The 19,396-nt window shown below is 42.4% G+C and overlaps 1 protein-coding gene across 2 annotated transcripts in view; it reads left to right on the forward strand.

Moving 5' to 3' along the window:
- REEP5 (receptor accessory protein 5) overlaps positions 1–2,195 on the forward strand; it is a 58,432-nt gene extending 56,237 nt beyond the window's left edge. For both annotated transcript variants that reach the window (XM_089684733.1, XM_089684732.1), the window contains exon 5: positions 1,787–2,195. In XM_089684733.1, the coding sequence (XP_089540859.1) occupies positions 1,787–1,836 (50 nt within the window). In that variant the 3' untranslated portion in view covers positions 1,837–2,195. The remainder of the gene's footprint in view (positions 1–1,786) is intronic.
- The last annotated feature ends 17,201 nt before the right edge of the window (positions 2,196–19,396 follow it).

Below are 19,396 nucleotides of genomic sequence, written 5' to 3' on the forward strand. Positions count from 1 at the left end.
GGCAGCTTGGTCTAAATCATTGGTCTTCAAACTAAGGCCCTCCAGGTGTTGGAGTACTACAAATCCCATCATGCCTCTGGGAGTCTTGCCTGTAGCTGTCAGAGTCATGCAAGGCCTCATGGGACCTGCAGTTCCTCAACACCTGGAGGACCATAGTTGAGAGACCCCTGGTCTAAACAAGCCATTTAAAGGTAAATTAAACTTGGAGTTGGGCTTTAAGATTTGCCATGGCAAGTGGAGAAGAGGGGCCATATTGAGGAGAATCAAGTAAAGGCTTGAATCTCTGAAGAAATCTACACCCACCCTGCCTCCTCCTCAAGCCTCCTCCCAAGACAGGTGTCCATTCCACAGCTTCTGTTGGAGAAGAAACAATGTATACAAATCACCCCCATGCCCAGTATCCTAATGTAAACTTGACAAAACTGCTAGCTCTTCAGCTGCTTCTGTTCATCCTGGAGCCCCTTATGTGAGTTTATGGGCTGTGCTATATCACAGCAGCAGATACCCAGCCACCATTATTTTTCCAAGAAGGCCATGCCTGCCCTCCGCCAGCATGTGGAATGTAATTGGGCTGTTGTTGGGCCATGCCTTCAGCAACCGTGTACACTTGACCACTGATACATGGTCCAGTAGGCATGGCTGTGGCTTTACAACACAATTGTTTATATCTTGTGGTGGTTGGAAAGGATGCAGGATGGGGAACACCCCTGGAGTTGGCAGTGATGCCACTCTTGTCAAATTGTGAAAGTCACCCGTACTCCCTCCTCACTTCTCTGTCTCCTTATGCTCCCCCATACCCATCAAGCATATGAAACATCCCAGCCATGAACACTGCTGTGCTTTAAACACCATGGCCCAGAGGTGGCTGAGCCCATACTATTTCCAGCCAGGCAAGGTTGTGTGTCACAACAGCAATAACTTGCTGGCCAGCCTTCGCCTGGGAAATATCACGTGTACCTTGCCTGGCACCTGTGCTTCACATGGTGGTGTAGCAGTTCTTCATGAAGTACCTTGACTTTGAGGTCCTTTGTCAGGCCAGAAGGACCTATGGTGACATTAAGCAGTTCTTTGCCTAAAGTCACCATAAGCCCTTCTGGCCTGACCGTTATACCTGGCCATGGCTTGCCTACCAGAACTGCAGTGTCAGTATTAGCTGCTTGCCAAGCTCCTCATCTGTGACACCGCTATGTGCTGGAACTAAACACCATGGTTCAGAGGCTGCCCCAGTAGCAGCATGCCATCAGTGATAACCTGTGCAATAATGGTATGAGGACATGCTTTGGCCTTTTCATCACATCAATGGCTCACCATTCAGGACATGCACAGTATTTTTGCACCTTTGGAAGAGGCAACAAAAACGGTGAGCTGCGATGAGGCAGGAATTGGTGAGCCCTCTGGACCACTGGCCGGAGCTTGCACTGTATACGCTGGAGCTTCTGGTTTGCCCTGCAGCCAGTGTGCTGTCTGAGAGGGCTGTCAGTGCAGCAAGAGGTATTGTAACCGAGAGGTGAATCTGCCTGTCCCCTGATATTGGGACCCATTTTGCAGACGAGGGAGACTGGCAGAAAACATCAGGTATTTCATACAAAGGAAGTAATACAAAGAGAACAGGATACTTTTCAACACAAGTATATGGTACAGTAGGCACATATCAGGAATATGAGATGGTGTAACATTCTTTCCGTGTGGAAGTAACACATGCTTGGACTTGGAAAAATAAGTGTTAAAATAATTGTAATCAATTGCTAATTATTTTGTGTTTTGTTTTTTTTCCTTATTCTTAAAGCTAAACGGGCTACTGTGAACTTGCTTGGTGATGAGAAGAAGAGCACCTAACTGGATATGTGAAGTGGTTCTGTGTTACATGGGACAAAGCTATGGCCTATACTCCTCCTCTGGCAGGGGGTCTGGAACACTGGCTGACCATTCACTGGGGAGCTCGGAGTTTCAGGCCTTGCTGCTGCTGAGAGCTATTAATATTGTTGCCTTGAAACCTGTTTTTTGATATGAAGATCGTGTGTTTCAGTAGATGTACTCTTTTTGTTGTTGTCAATAGAGAAGGTAAGCATTTTTATTTAAAAGGCATCAAGTGTCCAGAGCTTAAAAAAGATAATTACCAGTATGGGAAAAGCTTTTAAATGTATTATTGTCCTGTATTTAATGGACCTCAATAAACAACGTGTCCATACTGAGTACTTTGTTGCCCTATGTCTTGTATTTAGTCGTGTATACATTTGTTGATCAGATTGTTGGGATTCTTTATGTGCCAATTCATGTTTCATTTCCACAACGATCAAGTGGCTTTAAGAATGAGTCATTTTCTGGGGATAACAAGACTTTTTATTTTCTTCGTTTTGGATAAAGTGGGAAAGAATTAGAACTCCTTTCATGTCTTTTCTGCTTTCTGGAGCTAACATTTTATCAGATGGAAGTTGGAGAGCTTCCCTCACCTCCTAACTGACAGACAGAAACGTGTTTTGCTTTAGTGGTGTAGAGGAGGGCTAGGACCCCCATCAGCTTTTTATTGCTGTCTGTGTCCCTGTCCCCCCCCCCCCCACTTCCTGTTTGGTGAAACCAATATCACTGTGACCCTAAGTTAGGAAAAATCTCTTCAACAACGGAGTTCTGAATAGCACTAAAACCTGACAAGGACTATAATCCTTCTGCATGCTATCAAAAACTAGAAGAATGTTGGCTTGGCACACAATTAGTGTTACTAAACCCAGGACCTTACATACACTATATCTGGTCTCCCACAGTACACTCAACATGGAAATTAAATTTTTAGTAAATCTAAACTGCTAAATACCCTTTCTCATCAGCTGTTAGAGCAGTCTTGTGATTTCTATCAGTGTCCAGCAGAGCACTGGTTAAAGCTTGTAGGAGGAGTTTTCATTCTCCCCTGATTGTCCTATGAGGCTGCAGGACCCCTGACCCTCTGTCTAGACAGCGCTTATTGGCGCTCTGCTAATCACATGCATTGTATCTAGAAAAAAAAAAATCTCTAGCAATACACACCAAACTAAGCATGTGCAGCTTGCCCTCAAGGCTCTGCACTATCAGCAGATGGATTGGGGACAGTAGAAGAAAGGGAGGATCAGAGAAAACAGGATCAAACTATCCTTGTTACACAATGCAGAGGATTAACCCCTTAGGTTCCACAGTGAGTATAATACACATGCTTTACTGGAATATTTTATGTGGGTTTAGTAACACTTTAAGAAAACAAATTATCATGAGAGAATCCTGGAGGCTGCCATTGCTGACCTGTCATGAAAGCGAACACTTCAGTAATCTTACAATTCTAAGAGTCTGTGTTCTATAATGTATTTAAGCTGAACTCTGGTTTAAGTGGAAAAAAATGACCCTTACAGTGGGTCTGCACTGCAAGGGTTAAATGCCTGTTTTGTCTACGGATAGAGAAATACGCAGCTAAACTTACCATACTTCTCAGGCCCGTAGGCTTTGCTCTGTGTTGTACAACTTGGCCCCCCCGATGATTACCATTAGGCACCAGTCTCATACAATGTACTGTGAGGGTCTGTCCACATTCCTGTGCAGAGAAATGAGATGGGGAGTATAGCTGCTTATTCTTCTACCCCCCCCCCCCCCCAACAAAATGGGCAAAAGGAGCCTCACTGCAGGGATCACCTAACCCAGAGTTTAGCTAATATGCCCTAATGCTTTAAATCATATTGCACTTAGTCACGTGAAAAAAGTACACCTATAAAAATGTTTTCAACAGGCAAACCCTGAATCCCTATTCATACAGGACGTACAGCTAAATGTGTAGGATTTTAATAAAAATACAAGGAAAATGTTGTCTTTTCAATCCTTTATTCAACAAAAACGTCACTAGATGTAATGTTGTACTGTGGAAAATAGAAATACACCCTTGGCTTCAAAAGCTGGTCTGCAGCAGAAACTACTTTTATGCATTTACATAACTGCCCATGAGGGTCAGTTCACACTATAGAAACTCAGTCCAGATGTATTCCGGATGCCTTTCTACATGCGCATTTTTGGTGTGTTTCCCCCCCCCCCTCTTTTTTTTCAATTACAATAGGGACATGCGTGTTCCAGCGCATTTTTGGTGCATTTCAGTGTGGTTTTGATGTGTTTTACCATGTCCCAGTACAGTTCTGTGCAGGAAAAATGCAGCCTTTTTTTTTTCTCCTGCATTCGGAGCTCACTGGAACTAAAAGCACGTGTGAACTATGACATTGACACCCATATAACATACTTTCTGTAAGTTTTTGGATGCAGGAAAGAAAAAAAACGCACTGAAATGCTTGTAGTGTGAACTTGCCCTTAGTCTGAGAGATCAACTGCATACAAAACTCCTTCAGTTGCAAGATGTTTGTGGGTTTCCTTGCATGATTTGCCAATTTTGACACGACCATTCTATATATTTTGGGTTATGTTTTCAGACAGATGGCTTCACATTAGGCACATATTTCGCAAAACTCATAGTTGACTGCAAACTATCCAGGCCCTGAAGCAGCAAAGCAATGCCCAAAATAGGATTTCTGCACCTCCCGTGCAGGTTGAATTACATAGTTACCCACTTCCCAACTGGGCCATAGACAAAAGACATCCTCGGTTGGGAGTGGAATACTGGGGTCATGGCTGCAGAAATGTGCCATAATCCTGGTATTGTTTGTGGGTTTTTTTTTTTTTGTACTCCTACCTAGAATTTATGATACATGCATATTTTTACCCTCAAAGTACATAACTTTGTTTATCAACATTAAAAATTTGACTACCAGCAACGGAAAACTTAAGACGCACAGACTTCTAGCTGGCCATCTCAGTAAGTCTTACATCTCTGGCATTTTCACTTCATTGACCATGAGCTTATTGCAGAATTGAATTAAAACCTGAGCAACTACCCCTGACACTACCTACCCTGCTCTGTTCCCAGTTTCCTGCTGTGTAAGTTTTCAGACCCTTGATGTTTCATGTAAGTCCTTTCTCCCAACAGGGCTATATACATATAAAAAAAAAAAATGGTATTGCACAGAGCAGCCCGAAACCTCTTCTTTCAGGTCCCTTACTGGCTATCTTGGCTCCTCCTTTTCTGAGTGTGGGCGGATCTGCAGGCTGACTCCCAAGCAAGGCACACACACACTGGCTTGGCCCCACCCCCAGCTCATTCATTCCAAGATTTGATTGACAGCAGGCAGTAGCTGCCGCTGTGTCCTGTGAGGAGAGGAACACAGAGTCAGCGCTAGATCAAGACAGGACTCACCGTATTTAGGGAGGTGAGGGGGTAATAAAATTACTGGGACATTTTTTTTTTTGCCTTAATGCAGGGAATGCATTAAGGTAAAAAAAAAATGTCCTAGCTTTAGAATCACTTTAACCACTTGCCTTCCTGAGGATTTACCCCCCTTCCTGACCAGGACTCTTTTTGCTACTCTGTGCTGCACTAATTCAACTAATTGCGCGGTCATGCAATGCTGCATCCAAACAAAATTTTACATCCTTTTTTTCACACAAATAGAGCTTTCTGTCAGTGGTATTTGATCACCTGTGCGCTATTTATTTTTCATGCTATAAACAAAAAAAGACCAAATATTTTGAAGAAAAACAATATTTTTTACTTTCAGCTATAAAAAATATATAGTAAACTCAAAGTTAGGTATAAATTTAGGCCAAAATGTATTCTGCTACATGTTTTTGGTAAAAAAAAAAATCCCAATAAGTGTATATTGATTACTTTGTGTGAAAGTTATAGCGTCTACAAACTATGGTATAGATACTGCAATTTATGCCATTTTTTTTGCTATACAGCGCTGCGCTAGTTTAACAGACCATTGCGCGGTCATGCAATACAGTACATAAATTACATTTATGTCCTTTTTTTCCCAACAAATAAAGCTTTCTTTTGGTGGTATTTGATCAAGTGTGTACTTTTTATTTTTGGCGCTATAAACAGAAAAATTTTTTTGAAAAAAAAAAATATATATTTTCTCATTTCGGTCATAAAAAATATCCAAAAAACTAATTTCGTCAAATTTAGGCCAAAATGTATTCTGCTACTTGTTTTTGGTTAAAAAAATCCCAGTAAGTGTATATTTACTGCTTTGTGTGAAAGCTATATTGTCTAAAAGCTGTGTAAATTCCATTATCTATACCATAGTTTGTACTTTCTGACTGCCCATCACATTTCTTGAGGTGCTAAAATACCAGGATAGTACAAACACCCTCAAATTACCCCTTTTCGGAAAGTAGACACCCTAAGCTATCTGCTGAGAGGCATATTGAGTCCATGGAAGATTTATTTTTTTTTTTCCCCACAAGTTTCTGGAAAATGTCAAAGTTGTCATTTAAATGATTTATTTCTCGCACAAGCCATGGGTATATGTGGGGGGGGGGGGGGGGCAGCGGCGGTGGCATTCTATGCCCAGCATTAGAAGTTTTATGCCACACATCACTCACTCTAACCACCTGAAGATCAAGCCTTTTCTGACACTTTTTGTTCACATGAAGAAAAATCTGTATTTTTTACTAGGGAATTTAAACCCCCAAACATTATAAATTTTCTAGAGCAGACACCCTAGTGAATAAAATGATGGATACTACAATTTTTTTTATGGCACATAGTACTCGCGCAGCGATTTTTCAAAAGCAAATTTAAAAAAAAAAATACTTTTAATGCACAAAAACGCAATATATTGGCCAATTATTTGGTAAAAGATAATGGTATGCCAAGTAAATAGATACCAAACATGACGTGCTTTAAAACTGCGCATGCCCCGTGCAATGGTGCCAAACTGCATACAGTTTTAATATCCATAGGCAATGCTTTAAAAGCTACCATTTTAGATTTACAGAGGAGGTCTAGTGTTAGAATTACTGCCCTTGATCTGACGTTCATGGCCCTACCTCACATACATGGTGCAAACGCTATTTACATGCCGCCACAAGATCAACGCTCACAGGTATGTGGGAGGGGGCATTTATTTTTAAAGTTATTTTGATTTTATTTTTACACTGTACCTTTCTTCTTCTTTTTTTTTTGATCACTTTTAATGCTATCACAGGGAATGCAAATATCCCCTATAACTTCAATGGGCATTGTCATATATTCTTTTTTGAGAAATCTGGGGTCTATCAGACTCTAGATATCGCCTCTGCCCTTACATTATCTAATCAAACCAAAATTGGTGTGATCAGATGCTTTCCCAATTTACAAATGGCGCTGTGTATAGCCTGTGAAACTGAAGTGATGAAATGCTCGTAGCTTCCGAATTCTTAGACTATAGAGATGATTGGCACCACTCTGGTCTCCAATCAGCTCTATGGTCAGCTGGCAGAAACACTGGCTGCATACTCAGGTTCCCTCGATGGCAGAAAAACTGCCCGAGAAGGCTGTGGAAGGCAGCGGGGGCATCATCTCCCGCTGCTTGTGAAAGCAATCCTGCAGCTAATTAGCCACTAGGATTGCTTTTACTTGAAAGCCGATCACTAGCTGGAAAAATTTATACCAGGATGATGCCTGCAGCTGTAGGCATCATCCTGGTATAACCATTCAGAGTCCAGTGATGTACCAGTACATCGCTGATCCTTGTTGGGTGTATATACTACTTTTTTTTTTTTTTTGTATGCAGCCTGTGGACTGAATGGAAAAAAAAAAAGAAAACTCTGCCAGAAAAAGTGTGTGGTATGCCCACCATTAGAATATACCACCCTGCATCCACCCACTTCTAATGGTGGGCACACATTAGGTCACACTTTGCCACATGCGCCAGTTCCAAGATTGAACAAATGTCTAAATAGTGGCACCCTTGAATAAAAATTGTCCATGTATAAGTGGTACCCCATATGGAAAAAGGATGACACCAAGTCCCAAACTATCTTGCCACTGCTCCCCATGTAGTCTGGGCATCCGAGGGGCTCCACGTGACTATCTTTTCCCTCATAAATTTGAAACTTATAAGCATAGCCTGTTGCCCTCTCACAGGTCGTCTACATCGTGACCCCATATCTGGCACGCTTGCAGGGGAGAAATTGAATGCAAGGTGGCCAGAAAAATTAATCAGGGACTCATCAACACAGATGTTTTGCTGTGGAGTATAGACATCTGCACATTTTTGGTTAAGGTGATTTTCGAGGGGCTGAATTTTGTGGAGCCGGTCAAATTCAGGGTCACCCTCAGGATGACATATTATACTCTCATATCTATGCCTGGCCATGGCAGCAGAGAACACGGGCATATGATGAATCGGGTCTGTTGACCAATACAACTGCAATTACCGTATTTTTTGCTCCATAGGATGCGCCTAGGTTTTAGAGAAGAAAAAAAATATTCTGAACCAATGGACTGCAGAAATAGTACAGGGGATGACCAAGAGACTGCAGACAGTACAGGAGATAACCAGAGACTGCGGACCTTTAGGGAGGGAGGGGGAGCAGGTACCTGAATTTGACAGGTACCCGCTCCCACTTCCGCGGAGTTGTCCTCCCTTTACTGTGGGCACCCAGCTGTGACAGCCAGGTGCCCACCGCGCAAGAAGTGCTGAACTTTGTGAATGGCCCGGCGTCTTCTGGCACCTGTCATGTGTCCCAGAAGACGCCGGGCCATTCACAAAGCGCAGTGCTTCTTGCGCATGCGCACCCAGCTGTCACAGATGCCGGCACAGGAAAAAGGCAGCGCGGGAAGACTGTGCAGCTCTGGACCAAGGAACAGGTAAGGTCCTGCAGCAGAGAACAGCTGAGCGGCCGGCCCGGTATTCTGACATGGTGGCGGCGGAAATACCAGAACGGTCGCTTTATATTCGCTCCATAAGACGCACTGACATTCCCCCCCCTTTTTTGGGGGGAAAAAAGTGCGTCTTATGGAGCGAAAAATACAGTAATTTCTTTTAGTAATGCCCAGGTTGAGGGTTAGGCCCAAACAAAAAGTAAATTCGAAAACCGTAATGAGGTTCCATGCGACTGGTCTAGCAAGGTTTGAATTTGGGTTGGCGGCGATAAATTGTTGTGCATATAAATTGCTTTGATCCACAATCAACGCATACAGATATTCTGTGAAAAACAGCTAAAAAAAATCAAGGGGAGGAGTTAAATTTGCTATTTCCACCTGAATTGCGGGTTGGGCAGTGAATGGGGGAAGTACGGGTGCTGCAGAATTTGTGGGCTGTCAATCGGGATTTGCAAGCACATCCGGAATGATACTAGGGGCTCTACAGGCCTGTGTGCGAATTCTTGGTGGTTGTGGGACAATACTTGTGCTCGCCACCGCACCAGCTTATACTACACTTATGGGACTCGCCACATCACCAAGTCATACTGCAGTGCTCGTATTATTATTATTATACAGTATTTATGGTGCCAACAGTTTGCTCAGCGCTACAATATAACAGGAGACAATACAGTTCAATACAAGAGGCTTAGGAGGGCCTGATCCTGGGAGCTTACAATCTATGAGATATGTAAAAGACCAGGATGTACTAGGCCAATAATAGTACTCGCCAGTTCACCAAAAGGTAGCGTGGCACTAGTACTGGCACTCTGCTGCATATGAGAGTCATCAAAATTTACTGACAAGTGCTAACAGAGATCAGGCCTGATTCTGAGAACACTGCGGTTTTGTGTGTAATGTATCAAGTGACAGTGACCTACTGACACTGCACTTGCTGGGGGAGAAGGGGGGGTAAGCGTAGGGGCTACACACAGGTGCTGGGGCTGATACCACTAATGCTGCGTTTTTGGGGATGCTATACTAATGTGAACGCTGGTATAGTGCTAATCTGATCAAAGATATTGATCCGTTCAGACACTATACTAGCAATGGAGGTTTATTGTGCATGAGCGTGTTCCTGGCAATAAAGGGGTTAAATGTGATGACTGGTGTACTGACGGGCAATCTGACGCTATCTGGGAGGGGCGTGAACACCACAGGAGCGCGAATCACACACACACACACACACACACACACACACACATATATATATATATATATATATGTGATTTTGCACATCCATGCCGCCCTGTAGCAGTATTTCTCCTATAGGGCGGTCAGGAAGCGGTTACAGAAGCCGTTTGTGTTACAACGCTGCGTTACTTTAACTGACAATTGCGCGGTCATGCAACACTGCATCCAAATTCAATTTAAGTTCTTTTTTTCCCACGAATTGGGCTTTCTTTGATCGCCTGTGCGTTTTTTATTTTTTGCGCTATAAAAAAAAGGCTGACAATTTTGACAAAAAAAAACAATATTTTTGACATTTTGCTATAAAACGTCCAGTAAAAAAAATTAAAAAATCTAATTTTGTCGTAAATTTCAGCCAAAATGTATTCTGCGATGCCTTTGCTGAAAAAAAAATCCCAATACATGCAAATTAATTGGTTTACATGAAAGTTATAGCGTCTATAAATGGCGGTATAGATACTGGATTTTAAAATTTTTTTTATACTAATAATGGCGGCGATCAGCGACTTATGATGGGACTGCGGCGGACATTCTGACACTGGAGGGGAACTGACTTGGGGTCAATGACAGCTGCAGTGCCACCAATACAGTGATCAGTGCAAAAAAAAAAAAAAAAAAACACTGACACTGTACTAATGGCACTGGGGAGGAAGGGGTTAACTTTTTAGGCAGTCAAAGTGTTAACTGTGTGAGGGGAGTGTTTTAATAGTGGGCGGGGGGGAGTGTTCTTCACAGGAACACACTGATCCCGAGAGCTAAACTCCGCTCTCAGGAACAGTGTGTTGGCAACTGACAGGAAGCAGAGCTGCATTGAAAAAAATGCAGCTGTGCTCCATGTCAGTGATTGCTGGCAATCGCTGGGTAATGACCAGCCGGGACCCGGTGATTGACACCCGCGGCCGCGCGCCCCCAACCTGTTTTGCTAAATGACGTTTTAAAACGTGATTTAGCACAGTGGTGCCGCCCTGCCGCAGTATATACACTGTGGCTGGTAGGCAAGTGGTTAATTTGCACATTAGCTGTGTGTGGGAACTGTGTAAAACTCATCAAGCCTAGATCTTTTGATCTTGGCATGATGACACCACACATATTAATAGGGGAGCAGCAAACCCTAGTTCAAACAAGAGGGGCAGACAACCCCAAAACAACAGAGGCATCTAGCAAAGCTTTGCAACTAAAACTGGCATCAGCAAGGGCATCCACCAGGACTTTGCAGATAGTGGGAATTCAGTTGAATGCTAAATCTGCAGAAGTAAAAAAAAACATTTTGGAAATTGTACACAACATTGTTATCCTCACCACAGCCACCCCCGCCAGCCTATGTTGACAAATGGACTACAGATCTAGCCTTAGACCTTTCCCCAAAGGATTGGTTGGAGATTTGGTAGATAACACATAAGGTTTCTCCAAATGTTGTTGCTTTGGAAACATCATATAAAGTCTTATACTTATATACTGTGCATGGTGGTCCTGTCCCATTGTACAGTGCTATTGGGAAGACATTTTTTCCAACCTGTCTTTGTTATTTGACAAGTTGATTTCACCCGATCCATGAATAGCTCTGCTGAACTTTAATCCCTTGGAGCTGCCCAGGAACCAATGTAGTTTCCTCTTCTCCATCATGACTGCTGCAAAGCAGACAATAGCCAAAGCCAGGAAGATGCCGGTACTTTGTGTGGTCACCACAAAAAAATAGTCACCCAGGCAATGATACTCACCAAGATAGAAGCAACATCCCAGGACAAGGTGAGACGATACTGCAAAAACTGGCAACTTTGGGTCGATAGATTTTTGCACCCTACTTTTGACATCTCCTTTATGGAGCCTTAGCTGCCCTGTTATTCTTGTCGGTTGACTGTGCTCTTGGGACCATGGCAAGTTCAATTCCAGAACCATCCCTTTACCCCCCCCTTTTTTTTTTTTCTTGTTTATTAGTATATTGCTGGATAATTCACTGACTGTGCTTGGTCCTAGTTTTCCCCAGGCCATCCAAACGTCAGCTTTTTATCTTTTTCTACCTCTACTCTAGATATAAGGTTACTAAAAGCCATTATTTGATGGTCTATCTTTGTTCATAAATCGATTGGATTATTGTCTTCAGTTGTCATTTGTTTTGACATGTTAATGGAACTTGACAATGTACCACTCCTTGCGTGGAAGCATTCTTTATTTATAACGGTTATGTTACATGTGATGGCTTTTGTGATACTCTATTTAATCAAATATTTGAATACAAAAAACATATTGGACTTCGGATCCAACACTGTTCTCTCACGAAAAGATTGGCTCAGTAACCAACAATGGGAATGCCCCTCCAATGGAAAAGAGCCAGAACTAAGAAAAGCACTTTGGTGAACAATGACAGAGCTGAGGTTTATGACACAAACTGGAAACAGTGCTCTCCCACTTTTAAGTGCAAAAAAAAACACAGATGACCCATTGGTGGGAACATAAGGGTAGGCATTCCTGAAATCTTCAGAGGCTAGGAAAGCTTCCAAATGAAGAGATGCTCTCATTGAACATAGAGATTCCATCCAGAACTTCGGGGAGAACAAATGTGTTTACTGCCTTCAAAGTTAGAACGGGATGAATGTCCCCCTTTAGCTTTAGAAACACTGAAGAGATGCTTGAAAAACAGAAAAAAGGTATCTGTGGACAGAACAAGGGTAATGAACACATTGATCTAGCAGACTGTGAAGGCCAAGATAAAGATCTGCTAGATAGACAATTTGAGTGACAGATCCTTACAGTTCAGATTGTGTGAAAAGCCCAATTTTCTTGGCAGATCTTTAGACAATTAGGCCTTTTTGAAAGTTTGATGTGCTGAACAACACTTCACCATAGCGATCTCTGTTAACACACATCAACCATCTGTCAGAACAGAAGCACATGACTAGTATCCAGTGCTGTGCCACACTTAAAGTTCAAGGCTAGCGCCATTTGTTTAGCACATTTAACAGCATGCTGGTCCACATCTAAAGTAGACAGACCCTGTATATAAATTTTGACCAGGAGCAGATACTGGTTCTGCTGATGGGTTAAAGGACCGTCTACGGCCCTGTCCAGCTCTCCTAGAGTAACTGCCTGTCTCCTGAAATCTCCTTCATGCTCTTGAGACCGTACTAGGAGACATAGCAAACCTTCTGGCAATGGCACATATTGATGTACTATCCTGGAGGAGCTGGATAGCCTGTGCAACCTCTGTAGGGTCCAGGTATCGCCTCTTTCTACCAGTAATGACACTGACCCTAGCCAAATGAAAAATTAGTGAAAAACAATCAGAAAATTGGAGTAGGGAAAACAATTTCAGTGGCCTTCACCTGTAAAGCTATTCCTGTTTTGGGGGTCATCTCATTGTTGCCCATCTAGTGCGCCTGTTAATTTCATAAACACCAAAGCAGCTGAAACTGATTAACAACCCCCTCTGCTACTTAACTGACCAGATCAAGATCCCAGGAGTTTAAGTGACTTGATGCTATACTCTAATTAGTGTTCCTTTAATTTTTTTGAGCAGTGTATTTGAAAATGTGTGCAACTAACTCCACTTTTTAACATGAATTGTTAGATAGGGTCAATTTGTTTGGTTTTTTTTTGCAGGCTAGCTGATAAGTGTGCTGAGATTTTTTTTTTTTTTTTTTTGTGATGTGCATTGCCCTTCCAACTGCACAGCCAGTTATAAATTGTAGTAGTTGCCATCTTTTTCTATAGGTTGGATTTGGCGTTGAGACACATTGAATGCCTTCAGCTGCCATTGTGCTCTTGCTGGGTGTCCAGTGTGTCCCTGATCAGGTCCACCTGCCCTTAATTTATCCACTGCCATATGTGCTCCAACTTGGAGACTATCAGGACCACAGTTTACAGAGGCCTTGGCAAGGCACTGCGACTTTCACATATATCTGCAAATATCACAAATATCTGCAAATCTGTACCGCTAAACCTTTTTAACATGAATTGTTAGAAAAATCTTCTACTTTGTGCAAGGAGGAACAGGATGAGCACTGCCAGAGCCCTACAAAATGACCTCCAGTAGGCCATTGATGTGAATGTCTCTGACCAAACAATCATAAACAGACTTCATGAGGGTGGCCTCAGGGCCCGACGTCCTCTAATGAGCCCTGTGCTCACTGCCAGGCACCATAGAGCTCGATTGTCATTTGCCATTGAACACCAGAATTGGCAGGTCCACCACTTGCTTTTCACATATTTGAGCAGGTTCACCCTGAGCACGTGACAGATGTGAAAGGGTCTGGAGAAGCCGTGGAGAACATTATGCTTCCTGTAACATCGTTCAGCATGGCCGTTTTGGTGGTTGGGGGGGAAACAGTGATGGTCTGGGGAGGCATATCCATGGAGGGACGCACATACCTCTCTACAGGTTAGACAATGGCACCCTGACTGCCATTAGGTATTGGGATGAAATCCTTGGACCCATTGTCAGATCCTACGCTGGTGCAGTGTGTCCTGGGTTCCTCCTGGTGCACGACAATGCCCAGCCTCATGTGGCGAGAGTATGCAGGCAGTTCCTGGAGGATGAAGGAATTAATTCCATTGAATGGCCCCCACGCTCACCTGAGCTAATTCCAATAGAACATCTCTGGGATATCATGTTTCGGTCCATCCGAGGCTGCCAGGTTTCACCTCAGACTGTCCAGGAGCTCAGTGATGCCCTCGTCCAGATCTAGGAGGAAATACCCCAGGACACCATCCGTTGTCTCATTAGGAGCATGCCCCGACATTGTCAGGCATGCATACAAGCACGTGGGGGCCATGCAAACTACTACTGAGTACCATTTTGAGTTGCTGCAATGGAATTTCAGAAACATGGACTAGCCTGCTGCATCATTTTTTCACTTTGATTTTCAGGGTGTCTTTAAAATTATCAACCTACAGAGAACTGAATTAAATTTCCAAACAATGGGGCATTCTTACATTCCTAACACATTACCCCAGTCCTTATCAGTATAGATATCCAGCATGATATTTTTCCCTATTGAGATCTGATGTGTTTTCAAAGTGTTCCTTTAACCGCTTCTCGACCGCCCTATAGCAGAACTACTGCTACAGCATGGCAGGACTGCGCAAAATCATGTATATATACGTGATTTTGTATTTCCAAGAGCCATTGGCGGCTTCAGCTGTTGATCACCAGGCCCTGGCGACACCCGGCGATCGCAGAGCATCACTGACGGGGGAGAGGTCCGTATGTAAACAATACAGATCTCTCCCGTCAGCTCCAGCACACTGCTTTGTATGGCTCTGCACACAGTAAAACACACACACAGCACAGTTATCCCTTTGATTGCCCCAGATATTAACCCCTTTCCCTGCCCAGTGTCATTAGTACAGTGTCTGTGCTTTTTATCAGCACTGATCACTATATTAGTGTCACTGGAGATGCCAGTGACAGTTCCCCCCCCAGTGTCAGAATGCCCACCACAGTCCCGCTTTAAGTCGCTGATCACTGCTATTACTAGTATATAAAAAAAAATTTCCAGTATATATACACCATTTGTAGGCGCTATAAATTTTGTGTAAACTAATTTATTTACATGTATTGGGATTTTTTTCTAGCAAAGACATGTAGAATATATTTTGGCCTAAATTTATGATGAAATCTGATTTAAATTTTTTTTTTGTTATTTTTTACAGGACATGTTTAATAGCAAAAAAAGTCAAATATATTGTTTTTCTCAAAATTGTCGGTCTTTTTGTTTATAGCACAAAAACTAAAAACCGCACAGGCAAATACCACTAAAAGAAAGCTCCATATGTGTGGTGGTGGGGGGAGGACATAAATCTAATTTGAGTGCAAGGTTGCATGACCGCGCAATTGTCAAAGTAACGCAGCACCATATCGCAAAAAATGGTCTGGTCAGGAAGGAGGGTAAATTCTCTGGAGGGCAAGTGGTTAATTTTTTTTTGAGCAGTGTATTTAAAACAAGTGAAGAATCAGAAACTTAGATTTTCACAGATTGGGACGATATAGGTACTGTATGACTTATCGTATATATACAGTTGCAAGAAAAAGTATGTGAACCCCTTGGGATTATGTGGAGTTTTGCATGAATTGGGCATAAAATGTGCTCTGAACGTTATCTAAGTCACAACAATAGAAGAACACAGTCTGCTGAACATAACACTACACAAACATTAGATGTTGCCATGGTTTAATTGCACATAACATGTAAACATTCACAGTGCAGGGAGGAAAAAGTATGTGAGGCCCTAGCTTAATGACTTCTCCCAGATCTAATTGGAGCCAGGAGTGAGCCAACCTTGACTCCAATCAGTGTGATGATATTGGATGTGTTGCTGACAGCTGTCCTGCCCTTAAAAAACACACACCTGTTTTGGGTTTACTGGTTTCAAGAAGCACTGTCTGATGTGAACCACGCCTCACAGAAAAGAGCTCTCAGAAGACCTACAATCAAGAATTGTTGACTTGCATGAAGCTGGAAAGGGTTGCAAAAGTATCTCCAAAAGCCTTGATGTTCATGTGTCCACGGTAAGACAGACTGTCTACAAATGGAGAAAGTTTAGCACTGTTGCTACTCTCCCTGGGCGTTGTCGTCCTGTAAAAATGACTGCAAGAGCACAGCGCAGAATGCTGCATGAGGTAAAGAAGAATCCCAGAGTGTCAGCTAAAGACCTACAGAAATCTCTGGCACATGCTAACATTTTTGTTGACACATCTACAATAAGGAAAACATTAAACAAGAATGGAGTACATGAGAGGACACCACAGAGGAAGCCATTGCTGTCCAAAAAGAATATTGCAGCACGTTTGAAGTTTGCAAAAGAGCACCAGGATGTTCCACAGCACTACTGGCAAAATATACTGTGGACAGATGAAACCAAGATTGAGTTGTTTGGGAAGAACACACAACACTATGTGTGGAGAAAAAAAGGCACAGCACACCAACATCAAAACCTCATCCCCACTGTAAAACATGGCGGAGGGAGCATCATGGTTTGGGGCTGCTTTGTGGCCTCAGGGCCTGGACGGATTGTTGTCATTGATGGGAAAATGAATTCCAGAGTTTATCAAGACATTTTGCAGGAAAACGTACAACCATCTGTCCGCCAACTGAAGCTCCGCAGAGGATGGGTGATGCAACAGGACAATGACCCAAAGCATACAAGTAATTCAACAAAACAATGGCTGCAACAGCACAGAATACGCCTTCTGGAGTGGCCCAGTCAGAGTCCTGACCTCAACCCGATTGAAATGCTGTGGCATGACCTTAAGAGAGCGATTCACACCAGACATCCCAAGAATATTGCTACACTGAAACAGTTTTGTGAAGAGGAGTGGTCCAAAATTACTCCAGATCATTGTGCAGGTCTGATCTGCAACTACAGGAAACGTTTTGTTGAGGTTATTGCTACCAAAGGAGGGTCAACCAGTTATTAAGTCCAAAGATTCATATACTTTTTCTTCCCTGCACTGTGAATGTTTACATGTTATGTGCAATTAAACCATGGCACTATCTAATGTTTGTGTAGTATTATGTTCAGCAGACTGTGTTCTTCTATTGTTGTGACTTAGATGACGTTCAGAGCACATTTTATGCCCAATTCATGCAGAACTCCACGTAATCCCAAGGGGTTCACATACTTTTTCTTGCAACTGTATATTAAAAAATAAAGGATTCAGACTAGAGAATATTGTTAATTTACTCTGTCCCAAGAATTACAGTGATACATATATTTACTAAAACCAGAGCACTCAGAATCTGGTGCAGCTGTGCATTGTAGCCAATCACTTTCTAACGTCAGCTTGTTCAATTAAGCTTTGACAATTATTGTTATTATACAGGACTTGTATAGCGCCAACAGTTTGCTCAGCGCTTTACATTATGGAGGGAGACAGTACAGTAACAATACAGTTCAATACAAGAGGGATTAGAGGACAATAAAACCTGGAAGCCGATTGGTTTCTATGTAGAGCAGCACAAGATTTTGCACTCTCCAGCTTCGGAAAATAACCCCCATAGTGTATCGTGACATGGCAAAAAAAGCAAAAACAACATAGCAAATGACTAACTTTAATGGAGAAAACTCTATTATGAATAAAATTCATGAAGACCGAGAACCATATATTGTATACTGTATATTCATACACAAAAATAAGCGTGCAAGTGTGTATATGAACCAAATGACCTACAGCCCAACCACTCATTGCTATAAGTGTGAGCAGAGAATAGTGTACATTTTGATATCTTCTTTTAACCCTCTGGGAGCCAGTCTATTTAGAGCAATATTCAGAATGCTTCTCTGTGTCACAATTTTTGGAACCTATCTGCAGTGGATCCACATTTCAGAAGGACGCCAATGATCTATACTCTTTACCACCTCCCGTCCGTCCAGCCGTTGTATATAAATGGCCGGATGGTGGCAGTGCAGGGTCGGGTGGCCGTTTATAAACGGCCTCCCCGCCCTCTGCTTGTGCGCACTCCCTGGGAGCGCACAGCACCGCGATCTGGTGCCCGCTGTGTCCTCCGGACACAGTGGAACACTGATCGTCCTGCAGGACCTCTGTGCGAGGTCCCGATCACATGCAGAGTAGTAAGCAAGATGTCACTTCTGACATCATTGCTTACTACGTGTGAAATCTGTGAATGACCACAGAGGTCACATGGTACAAGGCTATTCACAACAGCCTTGTACCATGTGACAAGTTGTGACCAATCACAGCTCACACAGTAGTTCTCAATTGCTGCAAGAATGCAGCCAGAGAGAAGGAGAAATGATTGCTTTTACAGTTTTTTTGGGTGGAAAAGCAATCCGTGTAAAAAAAAAAAAAAAATCTTCACCCCCCACAAGTAGTACAGTGTCACTGTACTGCTAGGGTGACAGTATGAGGGGAAAAAAAACAAAAAAAAACAAATAATTATATAAACAAATAAAATAAAAATGTAAAAAAAAAGTTTAAAAATTATAATTTTTGGTTATAAACTAATTTGGGTTTTTTTTTTTTTTACTAAAAAGATAAACAAAATAAATTTTGGCCAAGATTTATGATGAAATATTTATTTGCAACATTTTATAAGAAAAACACTTTTTTCAAAATTATTGTACTTTTTCATTTACATAGCAAAAAAAATAAAAATCCCAGTGGTGAATAAATAGCACCAAAATAAAGGTTTATCTGTCTCAAAAAAATTCACATGGGTACAGTGTTGCATGACCGCGCAATTGTCATTCATGCACTGAAAGCTCAAAATTGGCCTGGACAGGAAGGGGGTAAAAGTGTCCGAACTTGCAGTGGTTAAGCCATCGGTGGACTTATTATTGTTTAGGGGCAAAGTGTAAGGGCACATTGTGCTCCAGATCACCCTGCAGTTTTCACCGAACCTGCACTGTACTGTTCTAATAGTCCAGCTATTCAAGATTTCTTCAAGACCTAGGTAATTTTACAGATAGACAAAACACAAAAACATACATTACCACCCA

Source organism: Staurois parvus, unplaced genomic scaffold, assembly GCF_062004578.1.
Source record: "Staurois parvus isolate SC_StPar_1 unplaced genomic scaffold, SC_StPar_1.0 ptg000354l, whole genome shotgun sequence".
Lineage (NCBI taxonomy): Eukaryota > Metazoa > Chordata > Amphibia > Anura > Ranidae > Staurois > Staurois parvus.